The sequence below is a fragment of the Melitaea cinxia genome, chromosome 24 (genome assembly GCF_905220565.1).
Source record: "Melitaea cinxia chromosome 24, ilMelCinx1.1, whole genome shotgun sequence".
Lineage (NCBI taxonomy): Eukaryota > Metazoa > Arthropoda > Insecta > Lepidoptera > Nymphalidae > Melitaea > Melitaea cinxia.
In genome coordinates, this window is record NC_059417.1 from 10,801,566 (window position 1) to 10,818,320 (window position 16,755).

The 16,755-nt window shown below is 33.0% G+C and overlaps 1 protein-coding gene across 1 annotated transcript; it reads right to left on the reverse strand.

Moving 5' to 3' along the window:
* Positions 1-9,012: 9,012 nt before the first annotated feature.
* LOC123665521 (procathepsin L-like) lies at positions 9,013-14,140 on the reverse strand. Its single transcript, XM_045599812.1, has 8 exons — positions 14,131-14,140; positions 13,859-13,946; positions 13,378-13,455; positions 12,820-13,049; positions 11,839-11,965; positions 11,366-11,471; positions 10,671-10,852; positions 9,013-9,629 (listed from the first exon to the last, which is right to left on the reverse strand). Exons 1-8 carry the CDS (start codon positions 14,138-14,140, stop codon positions 9,449-9,451), a joined length of 1,002 nt encoding a protein of 333 aa, XP_045455768.1. The 3' UTR covers positions 9,013-9,448.
* Positions 14,141-16,755: the final 2,615 nt, after the last annotated feature.

Below are 16,755 nucleotides of genomic sequence, written 5' to 3' on the forward strand. Positions count from 1 at the left end.
GGACTACGAGCACGTGGTGTGATGATGTTGATTACTTTGAGCCGTCACTGTGCCATGCCGTAGTTAATGTAAATTGCCCAGATAGATTGACTTACTAAATATTGAAATTTAGCCTTTTGTTGTAATCAAAATGCACTTATTAATGATTTAGATATTTTTGTATTTAATACGTAAAAATAAAAACATTTTAACTTTAAAAAAATACAAAGGTAGTATTAACAATAATTGTGATCTATTAGAGACAATCTTTGTCATTAGAGTAAATTCTGATAAGATGAAATAGCTAGGTAAATGAAACAAATTGCATACAATATTAGTTTAGCTTTATTTTGGTATTTATTAAGTAAATGGGTCCGATGATTAGCGCTATGATTTGTTATCTAGGAAAAACTGAATATTAAATATATTTTACTGAATTTTTAGTATGTGTGTTGATCAATTTGAGTTCCTCCAATTTTGACAATGGCTCTCGTCACAGTAGAAAACTCATGACCACTTTTGAGTTTTGCGTTTAGTTTCATATTGAAACACTCATTTTTATTTATGTAGATTGTTCCGCTTCTTTCATATTTGAGAGATATTGGTGGTAATGCAGTTATTAAATAGATTATTTGTGGACAGCTTTGACTTGTGACCACATGATACCTTTCGATTTAAATAAAAATCATCGAAGTCGGTCCTCCCAGTCATAAGTTCTGATGTAAAATACATAAAAAATTTTTTTTTGGAAGTCGGCGCAAGCAAGGGTACCGTCCGCCTGATGTTAAGCGAATACTATACCATACACATGCTTGCGAAACTAGCATTGTTAGCGCTTTGCCGACCCAATCACCAACCTTCCCCAGAATCACCGACTACCTTACACACTACAGAAACGCAACAGTACTTGAGAGCATTGTTATTTAGCTGTAATCTTCACACTTTATGCTGTTATACTCTTCCAGGTACAAGCCATACTTAGCTGGTCCGAAGAATTTTGTACCACCATATTTTAGAAAATTGTAATATCCCACAGATGTGTATAGGCCTCATTCCCCATTTAGGAGAAGGAGAGCTTTTTAATTCTAATTAATTATTTGAATATAACGGCATTATGTTCATATTTAATATTTGCCTTTTTGAAATTGACTTATCTTAAGATAAAACATTATGAAAGAATAAAGAATTTTTTTTACTAGGTATGAATATATTTTCTTTGTAACTTTTATTGTTTGTTCCATTACTTGTTTATTTATTTATTTACTTACTATTGTGTAATTTTTTTTTATTTTTTTCCTTTTTTTTAACCGACTTCCAAAAAAGGAGGAGGTTCTCAATTCGACTGTATTTTTTTTTTTTTTATGTATGTTACATCAGAACTTTTGACCGGGTAGACCGATTTCGACAAATTTTATTTTAATCGAAAGATGGTGTGTGCCAATTGGTCCCATTTAAATTTATTTGAGATCTAACAACTACTTCTCGAGTTATATCTAATAATGCGTTTTTACTTGACGCTTTTTTCGTCGACCTATATTGTATTATACCGCATAACTTTCTACTGAATGTACCGATTTGAATAATTCTTTTTTCGTTAGAAAGGGGATATTTTTAGTTTAGTACCATGATAAGGAAACCAGGATCTGATGATGGGATCCCAGAGAAATCGAGGAAAACTCTCGAAAATCCGCAATAACTTTTTACTGGGTATACCGATTTTGATAATTTTTAATTTAATCGAAAGCCGATATTTATCATGTGGTCACATATAAAATGTGGTAATTTTATCGAGATCTGATGACTACTTTTTGAGTAATCTTTGATAACGCGTAGTTACTTGACTATTTTTTGGTCGATCTACGTTGTATTACTCGTCGATGTAATTGAAGTTGGTTTTTTTCGTTTGCGAGCAAACACAATTATTATATAACTAAGTCTCCAAACAAGCGTACGAATCACTTGATGGTAAGCGAATACCGTAGCCTATAGACGCCTGCAACACCAGAACCAGAAGTATCGCAAGCGCGTTGCCGACCCTGCCCCCAAATCCCACCAGGTGCTTACCGTCATCGTAATCACCAACAGGAACGCAACATTGCTTGAAAGCAGTATTGTTTAGCTGTGATCTTCTATAAGGTCGAGGTACTAGCCCAGTCGGGCTGTTCCATTTTTTGAGTAAGAAATTTTCTACTGTGTCCTACCTCAGTTAGGTTCTGTTGTCTAGTTATGTTAAAATAAATGAAATAAATAATATCAGCCATAATTTATTTATTATCCATATTGAATTAAAGGTAGTGGTGATGTCGTCTCGACACTACCGCAGAAGTCATTCGTGAAAAGATCGCATTTTTCGCTTGATACCTCCAAAAAGGTAGTACTCTCTGTTGTAGGAGTCGGGTCAGGAAGACGGCGCTTTTGAGCCGATACCACGGCTAACATTACGACTAACATCAGCGTTAGGTGTTTTTTCATTCTAAAAAAAAAGATTAAAATTTCTATAACTTTGTAATAATCGTATTTAGTAACTAGCCATGCCCCGTGGTTCCACCTGCTTTACTTTAAGGAAGAAACGTAACTAAAATATTATGCAGCCTATAGACAGTGAGGCCTTCTTCGGTAAAGCACTATCCAATACAACAAGAATTCAATTCGAACCGGTAGTTCCTGAAATTAGTGCCTTCAAACAAACAAACAAGGGAATGGAAGGCAAATATATTTATATATACCGGCATATGCCATAGCTATTATAACATATTTAAATAAATAAACTAGAGACCCGCCTTGGCTTTGTACGGTTGCAAAAACTATCAGTGTTCCTCTACTATATTATGCATGTTTTATACTTATAAACCTTCCTCTGGAATCACTCTATTTACTAAAGAAACCCGCATCGAAATCCGTTGCGTAGTTTTAAAGATCTAGGCATACAGAAACGACTTTGTTTTTTACTATGTAATGATAAATGAATGTCTTATAACATACACACGCGGTCGTCTGTTTCTAAGGTAAGTAACTTAGTGCTTTTGTTATAGGTAACACCCGGCCGATATGGCTAAATACTTTATTTTTTGATAAATATACATAGAAATACTACATAACTATATGAATATATAAATATAAATATTACACACAGACTCAGGCGGAAATCATATATATATATCTATAATATATATAAAAGCGAAAGGTCACTCACTCATCACGAAATCTCCGAAACTATAACACCTACAAACTTGAAATTTGGCAGGTAGATTCCTTATAGGGCGCAAACATCTGCTAAGAACAGATTTCACAAAAAACGACCCCTAAAGGGGTAAAACGGGGGTTGCAAGTTTGTATGAAAATCCTATGTTTTTGAAGTAAGAGACTTGAAATTTAAAATGTGCGTTAACATCCGCTAAGAACAGATTTTACGAAACTCGATCCCTAATGGGGTAAAACGGGGGTTGGAAGTTTGTATGAAAGTCCTAGGTTTTTGAAGTAAGAGACTTGAAATTTAAAATGTATGATGTATAGATGGTGAAGAGGTGTCCAAATAATGCATCGTAATCTATATATATATATATATATATATATATATATATAGATTACGATGTATATAAAAAGAAAGGTCACTGACTCACTCATCATGAGAACTGAAAAACCTCTGGATGGTCCATCCATCCAGGTTGGACAAAGATGAAGTTTGGCAGGGAGGTAGATTATAGTTAGTAGACGTCCGCTAAGAACGGATTTTGCGATATTCCACCGCTAAGGGGGTTTAATTGGGGTTGATAGTTTGTATGAAACATATACTGCAGCTATAAGTTCGTCTGATAGGTTATTTATACTGCAGTTTGGAAATAAAACTAAAAATGTGGTGTATAGAGAGGTTTTATAAAAATAACTACTAAATTTTACTAAATTGTGCTTTTTAAAAAGTTACTCAGTGTGATAACATGACTGAAATAAAAAATAATTTTCGTTATACATCTTAATAGTAATGCATATCTTCGTAACCACGCGGACGTAGTCGCGGGCAACAGTTAGTGTATTATAAAACAAAGTCCCCAAAAGTGTATGTGATCGATTCCCTCAAAATCTACTGAACGGATTTTCATGCGTTTTCACCAATGGAGAGAAGGCTTCAAGAGGAAGGTTTTGATAAGAGTTTCACTGGAAGTTTGCCGAGAAAACTTTGTGACACACTGATTTCAATGCGGGCGAAGCCGCGGGCACTGGTGGTATTTGTATAAACTCAAATATTCATTCCGAGAGGGACTCGAACCAGCGACCGTCGGTTTTTAGGCGCAACCGATACGGCACACGTACCATTAGACCAGAGCAGTCGTCAAATAGTCTTATATACAATGAATATTTTGATTTACTTAATGACTAAAATGTTGTTATATCTAAGTTTTACGCGAATTTTACTCACTATAATGCAACAACTGTTTCGGATTTTATCGCGTTTTATTCAGTTTTTTAGATACTCGACGTTTCGGATACTTTACAAGTTTACAGCAACCATGGGTCACGGGAGGACTGGTCCTCATAAAATCCGAAAAAAGATGTTTAATTATAACTAAAATGTTTGTGATTTCCCTAAGCGTTTATAAGCAACTCTTACACTCAGGCATTTAGCTATTTTAGTAATAGACGACCGTGTGTGTATGTTGAAGATATTTACATGTTTTATATACCTGTTATCTGTATATAGAAACAGAACAAGAACAAAACAGAAAGAAAAAGAAAAGAACAGAATAAGAAATGAATAGAACAGAATAGAACAGAACAGAATAGTACAGAATAGAAAAGAACAGAACAGAACAAAACTGAAGAGAATAGAGAACAGAATAGAATAGAATAGAACAGAAAAGAATAGAATAGAACAGAATAGAAAACAGAATAGAATAGAATAGAATAAGGACAGAACAGAATAGAAAATAATAGACAGACCAGAATAGAATAGAATAGAACAGAATAGAAAAGAATAGAACAAAACAGAATAGAACAGAATAGAACAGAATAAGACCAGAATAGAATATAACAGAATAAGAAGAGAACAGAATAGAACAGAAGAGAATGGTATAGAATAGAATAGAATAGAACAGAACGGAACAGAACAGAATAGAACAGAATAAGAAAACAATAGAACAGAATAGAACAGAACAGAACAGAATAGAAAAGAATAGAACAGAACAGAATAGAACAGAATAAGACCAGAATAGAATATAACAGAATAAGAACAGAACAGAATAGAACAGAAGAGAATAGAATAGAATAGAACAGAATGGAACAGAATAGAATAGAACAGAATAAGAAAACAATAGAACAGAATAGAACAGAACAGAACAGAAAAGAATAGAACAGAATAGAACAGAACAGAATTGGACAGAATAGAATAGAACAGAATAGAACAGAATAGAATAGAACAGAATAAGAACAGAACAAGAACAAAACAGAACAGAACAAAACTTAACAGAATAGAGAATAGAACAGAACAGAATAGAATAGAACAGAATAGAACAGAATAGAACAGAACAGAATAGAATGGAATAGAATATAGAACAGGATTTATTATTACATATTATATACAGATAACATATATATATATACATCTATATATATATATAAAAGCGAAAGGACACTCATCACGAAATCTCCGAAACTATAACACAAACTTGGAATTTGGCAGGTAGGTTTGGGGGTTGGATGTTGAATAGAATATAACAGAATAAGAACAGAACAGAATAGAACAGAAGAGAATAGAATAGAATAGAACAGAATGGAACAGAATAGAATAGAACAGAATAAGAAAACAATAGAACAGAATAGAACAGAACAGAACAGAAAAGAATAGAACAGAATAGAACAGAACAGAATTGGACAGAATAGAATAGAACAGAATAGAACAGAATAGAATAGAACAGAATAAGAACAGAACAAGAACAAAACAGAACAGAACAAAACTTAACAGAATAGAGAATAGAACAGAACAGAATAGAATAGAACAGAATAGAACAGAATAGAACAGAACAGAATAGAATGGAATAGAATATAGAACAGGATTTATTATTACATATTATATACAGATAACATATATATATATACATCTATATATATATATATAAAAGCGAAAGGACACTCATCACGAAATCTCCGAAACTATAACACAAACTTGGAATTTGGCAGGTAGGTTTGGGGGTTGGATGTTTGTATGAATGTCCTATGTTCTTGAAGTAAGAGACTTGAAATTTAAAATGTAAGCTCTATCGATGGTGAAAAGGTGTCCAAATAATGTATATTTAGAAATCAACTCCCTTTTGGGGTTAAAACGGGGGACGGGAGGTTGACTCACTCATCACGAAATCTCCGAAACTATAACAGCTACAAACTTGGTAAGGAGATGTCCAAATAATGCATCGTAATCTATATATATATATATATATATATATATATATATATATATATGTCCCTATAACCTTTCTCTTATATATATATATAAGAGAAAGGTTACTGACTCACTCATCACGAGAACTCAAAAACCGCTGGATGGTCGATCCATCAAGGATGGACAAAGATGAAATTTGGCAGAGAGGTAGATTATTGTTAGTAGACGTCCGCTAAGAGCGGATTTTGCGATATCCACCACTAAGGTGATAACTGGGGTTGATAGTTTGTATGAAACATATGTAGCAGCCCATATGTTCGCCTGATAGGTTATTTATACTGCAGCCGGAAAATAAAACTAAAAATGTGGTGTATAGAGAGGTTTTATAAAAACAACTATTAAATTATACAAAATTGTGCCTCTTAAAAAGTTACTCAGTCTGATAAGCATTTCAAGTGACTGAAATAAAAAAGTAATTTGCGTTAAACATCTTAATAGAAACGCATATCTTTATAACCACGCGGACGTTGTCGCGGGCAACAGTTAGTGTATAATAAAACAAAGTCCCCAAAAGTGTATGTAATCGATTCCCTCAAAATCTATTGAACGGATTTTCATGTGGTTTCACCCATAGAGAGAGGGCTTCAAGAGGATGGTTTACGGAGCGGCTAACCCGATTTTGATGAGAGTTTCACTGAAAGTTTGCCGGGAAATTTTTGTGACACACTGATTTCAACGCGGGCGAAGCCGCGGGCACAGCTAGTATATATATATAACTGTAACAAGGTAACATTTTAACGGAGACCTATCACAGTAATAAAAAATCAAATAAAGAATAAACGTAATCATAATATGTATATTCTTAAACACTTACTCAGAAACTGGTTGAGAAATGATCAATGATTTTTATACACTTGCATTTATATTTATATATTGTCACATACAAATATAAATAATAAAATTCCACGGTAAGCGAATGGACATGAAATGTAATAATTTTCTTATAATAAATCTAAATTATTTTTAAATTGATTTGTGTCTGTTTAAATTCGCATGTGTTTTAAAGTATTTATTTATTTAGAGTATGAAAATTCACTTGCAAAACTAAATAAGTCGTAAGCAAATTTATTTAAAATTAATTGTTTCGTCTACAACTCTGTTACTGTGGCTAAGCTGTCAAAGGCTGTTCTATCTTGCTGTCAACCGCGTGCAGTTAAATAGTCCTATATCAAAATCAAAATCAAAAAAACAGCTTTATTCAAATAGGCCCCAAGAGCACTTTCGAATCGTCTTCGTTTCGAAGCGTAAGCGAAGTCTAGATAGATTGACTTACTAAACATGGAAAATTAGGCTTTTGTAGTCATCAAAATGCTCTTATTAATTATTTATTTATTTAATGCGTTATTAGATTATATTTAGAATAATATTAAAGAAAAAAATAATCTTTTAACTTAAACTAATGTGCAAAGGCTGTCTTAATTGTGATCTGTTATAGACAATCTCTCTCAATAGAGAAATGCTGATAAGATGACATAAATAGGTAAAGGAACAAATTGCATACAATATTAGTTTAGCTTTTTTGGTATTTATTAAGTAAATAGGTCCGATGATTAGCGCTAGGATTTATATTATGTAAGTAAACTGGATATTAATTATGTTTGACAGGATTTTTATTATGTTTGTTGATCAATTTGAATTCCTCAAATTTCGGCAGTGACTTTCGTCATAGTAGAAAACTTATGACTACTTTTGAGTTTTGAGTTTGCGTTTATATTCAAAGACCCGTTTTTATTTACGTAGATTATTATCTATTCCGACTGTCTTTCATAGTTGAGAGGTATTGGTAGTAATGTAATTATTAAACAGATTAATTGAGGGCAGTTTTTTTTATATTTGAGAAGGATTTTGTTATAAAGTAACCTTGGCCTTAAAGATTCCAGATTAAAAAGAAGCATTGTGAATATCGAATAAAAGAGTGAGCCCTAAGGCGAGTTAGAATCAAAAGATGGACTTGAATACAAATCAGATTCATATTATGCCGTGCTTGTGTTAGGAATACCTTTACAATTTGATACCAATAGTTTCATCTGATTTTTTTATATATGTGTTCTATTGACTAGACAGTAACAAAATCATCCTCAAATCCTTTTGGGCGTCTTTACACATTGACAAAAAAATATTACAAAGTTATTTTTTTCAATAAATAGGAATAAATATAGAAAACGTCTATTAGCTAAAATTAAGGAATCAGCGATATCAAATTTCAGTATGCGAATATCGAATAATGACCAAATTGACTAAAGTGATGATTGCTGATCGAAGGTTAATTTAAAAAAAAATCTGCTTAAATATGATAGACGTTATTTAATTGTTTTTTTATTTTTGCACAAGAGTACATTCTCAATTTTTAAAAAATGAATTTCAGTTTTGTCTTTTGTTTCGTGTTCCTCTAAAATAAATTTACTTACATTAACATTTTGTCTTTTGTTTCGTGTTCCTCTAAAATAACTTTACTTACATTAACATTTTGTCTTTTGTTTTGTGTTCCTCTAAAATAACTTTACTACACTATAACCCTAACCTTATCACAACTATGTTCTTCAAATTTAGAAGCTATCGATACTTTAATAGTTGTTTTAGAGGCAAAAAAGGAAAACGAATGCTTATGATTGCACGTTAGTAATTTATTTACGCTTAGTATTACTTATTACCAAGCGTTATAATCGTCGTTTTAAATTTTTCATATCATCATCAGATCATTTCATTTCATTTCAGAATACTGTAATGAAGTGCGTACAATATGAAGACATAGCAACTGTCGATATAACTGTCATAATATTTGTAGATTTACAAAAAGAGATAAAGGAGTCAGAGAAAATGAGGAGTGGAAGAATTTTGAACATCCTTCGGGCAGAACTAATTTTATTAAATGTCTCGAAATCATCATTAAAAAAAAAATGCAAACCAGTATTTTTTTTTTTTGTAAACTCTATCTTCTGAATTTGGAATTATCAGTAAAACCTTTTTTGTGATTGTCATTTATTTAAATACATTTTTATTCCACTTATACAACAAACCTAAATAAACAATATTACAAATTTAAACAAGAGGATAGTAGGCATTTTCTAAAAGGTGACATGTGTTGTTTTTGGCTGAGATGAGGAAGTAGCCGTCCTGTCCCCAGTCTTCGCCCCAAGAGTTCTTGACGACCCAATACATGGTATTGTTTCGGACACCATAACCCACCACCGTCACCGCGTGGTTAGCTTTCGCGTTGTTACTGAAAATATAAATACACGATAATTGGTGATTGTTAAATTATTAAATTAATGTATATTATATATTATGTAAAATTGTTAAATTATTTTAAGCTTACACGAACATTTAAGTAAACAATATCAACTCTAAACATTTTTGAATATCATATCAAAAATTGACCGCTCCAGCGGGATTCGAACCCGCGTCTCTGACTGACCGTGTCGGCGCTCTAGCCAATTAAGCTATGGAACGATGTACCCGCTAGAGCGAAATTTTTGATATGATGATTTTATTTTTCGGTTTAAGCTTTTGATATGATATTCAAAAATGTTTAGAATTCCTAATGTGAGGGTAACACAAAAAATAAAATCGTACATATTAACAATATCAACTGTCAATTTTTATTAGCTATATAGGTTTTTGCCGTGGTCTGGGTGTTTGTGCAGTCCTTGTGGGTCCCATACCGTGCCTCGAAGAGCACGTTAAGCCGTCGGTCCCGGTTGTTATCATGTACACCTGATAGCGATCGTTACTCATAGTAGGGAATATATCCGCCAACCCGCATTAGAGCAGCGTGGCGGATAAAGTTCTGATCCTTCTCGTACATGGGGAAAGAGACCTATGCCCAGAAGTGGAATATCACAATCGCGGTAAGTTTCGTATATGTAAAATCATTGAAAATGACCGGGAGAGCTTAATATCTTATACATATAGATAAAAAAAATTCGTTATAGGTAAAAAAAATATTTGTTGAAGTATGTTTTAAATGATAAGAATAACCTAATGTAATTTAATATTTATTATATGCTGTAGGTAAGTCCTTAAATAAAAATAAAATGTTAAAGAAAAAAGGGAATTTATACTTCATAAAGATCTTTATAAATTAGTTTTGAGGTATAAATTAAAAGTCGAAGGTAGTATAGTCCTCCTCGACCCGGGTAGTTATGACTTATTTCTTTGATGAGCCCTATTATGGCTCGTTAGGTCACATTATAGGTCACAGAATCTTAAATGTGTTACAGCAAGCATGTTTTATTGTTTGTGAATAATTATTGTTCCTTACCACTTAGGGTTGTTGTATATTCCATTGGAATAATGAAGCAGAGGTGATGCGTTGATCGCGACGGACACTGGACCATATTTATGTAAAGCTACCTTCATCGCATTGACGTTGAGCCGTGGTACTCGGATAAAACCCTTGATGCGGTAGGTAGTGGTCATGTTTCTTATTTTGCAGTAACCATTCTAAAAATACGTCAGAATATAACGTAATGCATTTTTTACCATTAGGCGTGTTTTTCAAACAAAAAAAACTTTTACATTTCGACAGATTAAAAATATATTATGTTCTGTACTAGATATTTTTGTTTGAAGGCAGTCATTTCAAGATCCCTCGGTAGGATTTTGAAAAATCTGTTGACGTCAAAAACCTTATTTATGGATGTAAATTAAATCATCTGAAAATGATTAGTAGACCGTACTATAAAAGAAGTTTTTTTTTAGCAAAGCTCTTTTTTGCTATATGTGTCGATACTTTGACTCGTTTTAAGCCATGTTTTTTTAATTCAATAACTTTTTTTTATAACATAAAGGTAGCAAACAAGCGTACCGTCCATCTGATGGTAAGCGAATATCGTAGCATATAGACGTTTGTAACACTAGCATTAGAATCACTGACTTTCTTACTCAGATGTGCAGAAACGCAACAGCGCTTGAGAATATTGTTATTCAGCTGTGATCTTCACATGTTATACTAACCTCCTCCAGGTACAAGCCATAGTCCTTTTCTAAGGCTATACCGTGTTTTAAGATATACTTGTAAGCGGAACTTATGATACCTCCATTACAGCCATGGTTAGAGAATCTGCACACAAAAAGTTACTTTTAGTTATTTGTTTTTAAAACATTAAATATCATACTAAGATTGATGTGTTTTGATATATATATCACTAGGTCGGCAAACAAGCGTACGACTCACCTGATGGTAAGATTGACGTAGCTTATAGAACGTTTTTTATTGATTTAATGTATTTTTATGCATAATTAAAAAAAAATATTAGCATTCTGCACTCCTTTTCCATATAAACTATAAGTGTACGAAATTTCATACACCTCCGTCCGCGCAATTGTCGTAAAAAGGGTTACAAAGTTTTTGAGTCACGTTTTAATATATTTATAAATAAACAGATAAATAGATTTAGAAAATGTCAATCAACACTAAATAGGTCTACCCCCAAGCGCAGTCGACGATCGACTGCTCGCTGAGATCATAACCACGTGCGCCGTTCGTACGAGCGAGCGCGCCCTCTACCGCCGCCGCGGTGGAGAATGCCCAGCACGAGCCACACCTTCCTTGATCTAAAATAATAATAATACACAATAACAAACGATTCACGATCAACTACCCCCAGTAACGTTTTCTTTTGTGTCAGGGGTTCGGATACGCATAAAACCTAAGTACTAACCCCCAGACCACGTCAAACGTCTATATATGGGTAGTACAAATGTTTGTCATGAGCGGGTAAGTATGCAAGCGCAACAGGCTGTGCTGTGTCAACGCACTGCCCGAATGTATAATAGCTTAAACACTTCGCCTGCTGTTGTATATTTGGTACAGCTACGTAACTTTCCAGTACTCAAGACGCAGTTGAAGATATCAATAAGCTTTCAGACACCAAAAAAGTACAACGATTTTCACGCCTCCATCGGTATGACGTCAAGTCATTTTTCCACGTCACGTCATTCATTTTTCCTTTCTTCATATGGCGAAAACAATTGAGTTTCATCAGATACTTTTACGCCAATAAATCTGCTTATGTGTTTTCCAAATGTCGTAAAATTAGCTTAGGTACACAAAATCAAAATCAAAAACAACTTTATTCAAATAGGCCTCAAGAGCACTTTCGAATCGTCATTTTACAAATTAAGATTTTAAAGTGATTATTATTTTTGTAAAAGTAAAGCTACCATCGATTGGGAATGTAGATAGATTCTGCAGACAAGAATCGGCAAGAAACTCCGCAGTTACTGCTTTGAAAATAATAAATAAACTGTGTTTTACTACAAAATTATTATCTTGCATGAAATACAGCGTCATTAAGTCCACACATCTTTACCAACTATTAATCCTGCACCGAATAATAAGCTTTATCTATTTTATCTATTTAATTTTTATTGAAACAAAAACTCAAGATCTTATAAGAGTAACTTACTTTTGATGGGGGTGACGAAACCTCCTGATCTCATATCGTAATTCGAAGGCAAGTTTTTTGCTAAACGATTTACTTCTTCTTCAGTGTGGGGGAATTTAATCGAACCATGCTGCAAGGGATCAGAAGGTCTTGTTCCGAACAGATGCGCAAGCTCGTCTTCAGTTCGATCGGAGAACTTGTTCAATGTTAATTTGTAGTCGAGATTCTTTTGGTTATGTTCTATTACTTGCCTGGAATAATAAGTAAATATTGATGGAATAAGGTCGAAAAAATTGCATAACTTACCCTAAGGAAGTTAATTAAAAATGTTGTACCGAATTATGGACAAAATACATAACATTAGAAACCTCATGCTGTTGTATAATAATACTATTTTTAGTACATGTCAAATGAGATATTAATACAAACTGCTTGCGTAAACACTAGGCGTTCCTGCAGTATGATAACGATCATTCTTTTGTGTAAGAAGTGACAAATAAATTTCTCACTCTTTTGTTCCTTCTTCTGCTGAGTTCTTACTGAATATGAAATCATTTAAATTATTTTTCTAAATGTTACCTTAGATTTTCGTTAAGAATTTGTTTTCTTACTTCTTTTTCATCTCCCGTATATTCTTTTTTATGTTGTATTTTATAGCTGAAACAAGCAATTATTTCATAACGTTTGTTTTTTTTTTTCATGGAATTATATCAAAATTTGGGTATATCTTATGCTATATCTTATTCCTATAAATATACATTAGACGCATTGTGGGCAGCACTTCAGTCGCTGGACTATCGATCCACATAAGATCGCCGGTTTAGTCTGAAGGTGGATTGCGGAGAAGATACCTATATGTTAATGTGGACAGTGATAGGGTGAAAAAAATTGAGCAAAAGCTTAGCTGATAGTTCTATAACATTATGTTAATCTGAATGTCATTCTTCTAGAAATAAGTACTGAACTCGTAAAAGAAATATATCTTTAGCATTAGGATTCGTTATTTGAGTTATCGTTATCGAACCACACCTAGAAAGGACGAAACTTAACAACCACATACCTTAGAAAATTATCATCTTCATCTACAAAGGGTTGAGTCTGGGTCACAAGTTTTTTATAATGTAATGGATTTAAATGGCACTCATGAACTGAAAAATAAAATATATAATTAGTCACTCTAGTCGAAGTTAACATTTATAGTGTCTGAAATGAGCGTAGCATGAAGTTTTATAGACTATATCTTTAGGATATGTATAATATAGGATAAGATTTGTAGCTTGAAAACTCTTTACACTAAAATTTGTAAAGTTAAATACGATTTGTTGGCAACACCAATTTCCATAGCTGTATAAACTAGGAATAATCTGGTAAAAATTAATAAATAGCAGATGCTTGGAAGTATTATTTGAGTTACCATCTTTCTTACCTCGTGAAATATCGAGGTCTTCAGCTTGAACTGGTCCGAAGTCGAAATATCGTTTTACTTCATGCCCGTTTATTCCACCCGTCCACAGGTTTTTCCTTATTTTTTCACGACTGTGAAAAAATATGTTTTACGTAAATTTCGTAGTCAAATCAGGCTATTGGACACTTTATTTTCACAAATTTAATTTAATGATTTTTTAACCAACTTCCAAAAAAGGAGGAGGTTCTCAAATCGATCATATTTTTTTATCTATTTTATTATTTTATATTTATGGTGAACCATTGCCTACTTAATAAATAATATAATATGTATATATTTATTTGTGTATTTATTATTATGAACACACTCACTTTTTTTTTGCCTTTTTGATGACCCTACTCTGTTTTGTTTTAAAATCTCCTTTACCCCAAGGTTGTCTGGTAGAAATCGCTTACTTAGCGATAAGACCGCCTTTTTGCATATTATTATTTTGTGAGTTTTTATTTTTTAAGATACCTATGCACTTTAACTTTTATGCACAATAAGTATATTTCTTCTTCTTCTTCTTCTTCTACTATTTTATGTATGTTAACTCAGAACTTTTGACTTGAACTATTTACTTGACTACTTTTTCGTCGACCTACATTATATAAATACCGCACAACTTTTCACTGCGTTTACCGATTTTGATAATTAAATATTTTAATATGTACGATTTTTAACCGACTTCAAAAAAAGGAGGAGGTTACTCAATTCGACCGTATATATATATATTTTTTTTTTTTTTTTTTTTTTATGTATGTTCGGAGATAACTCCTTCGTTTATGAACCGATTTTGATAATTCTTTTTTTGTTGGAAAGGAGATATTCATAGTTTGGTACCATGATAAGGAAACCAGGATCTGATGATGGGATCCCAAAGAAATCGAGGGAAACTTTCAAAAATCGTAAGGGTGACTAGTAAATTTAATCATGTTTTCATTAAGTACTATAAAGCACTACTATTTAATAAAGGTCTGGAGTCGATCTGATGATGGAGAAGAAAGATAGTCGAGGGAACTCTTCAACAATTTATAGCAATTACCTGCTTTTTGAACTTAATTCGTTTCTATTGATGAGAACTTTGCACCTATATGAGTTACAAGTGCCATTAAAGTCTGATGATGGAGACAAAAGTTAGTCGAGGGAACTCTTTAACGATTTATAGCAATTACCCGCTGTTTGAACTTAATTCGTTTCTATTGATGAGAATTTTGCATATGTATGAGTTATAAGTGCCATTTCAGTCTGATGATGGAGACGAAAGATAGTCGAGGGAACTCTTTAACGATTTATAGCAATTACTTGCTGTGTGATCATCTGTGTCGCAGGACCAGGTTTGATGATGGAGCCCATAAACACTCGAGGGAATTTCTCAACAATTTACAGCAGTTACCTTTTGCTGTTTGACGACCGCTTTGATATAATGGTGCATGTGCCGTGTCGGCGGCGCCTAAACACCGACGGTCGCGGGTTCTATTCCCGCTCGAAGTGGATATTTATGTTTATACAAATATTTATTTTCGGTCTAGTTGTTAATCTTTGTGGATCTCCCAACCTAGCCTCGGAGAAAACGCTAGGCTGTCAGTCCCGGTTGTTATTACGTACACCTGATAGCGAATTTTACTCACAGTATGTCGACGCGTTAGCGCAGCGGTCACAGCACCGGCTGTTGCGCTGGCGTTAGTGGGTTCAATCCCCACGCACGACAGACATTTGTATTGGCCCTATAGATGTTTGTCATGATCTGGGTGTTTGTGCTTGTGTATTGTGTATGTTTCCGAACCCCCGACATAAGAGAAAAAGCATCCTTGTTAGGTCTACCCATCACTAAAAATTGTAAAATAAAATAATTTTTAACAAAAAAAAAACCGACTTCAAAAAGGAAACTAAAAAGTGAAAAATAAATTTACTTAGTACAAAGTAATTCGTATTTTGATTTAGTTAATCAGAAATGATTAAATAAATATTTTATAATTTTGAAGTTGGTGCCAAGTAAATACTACAACAACCTGGCTACAATAACAAATACAAACAACACACACACACAACAAACAAGTACAAAAAATATTATTAGATATGTCAAAACAATAACAGAATAATAACAGTATTCAACCTAATAGTCAATGAAACAAATTATGAAAAAAAAACTGAATACAACTTACGAGTAGATACTAGAGTATTTATTGTTTTACTTGGCACCGACTTCAAAATTATATTTATTTAATCATTTCTGATTAACTAAATCAAAATACGAATTACTTTGTACTAAGTAAATTTATTTTTCACTTTTTAGTTTCCTTTTTGAAGTCGGTTTTTTTTTTTTGTTAAAAATTATTTTATGTAATCTGACGTTATATTTTTGTGTTACCTACACATTAGGAATTCTAAACATTTTTGAATATTATATCAATCATATCCGTGTCGGGCACGGTCAGTCGAAGCGCGGGTTCGAACCCCGCTGGAGCGGTCAATTTTTGATATGATATTCGAAAATGTTTAGAATTAAATAT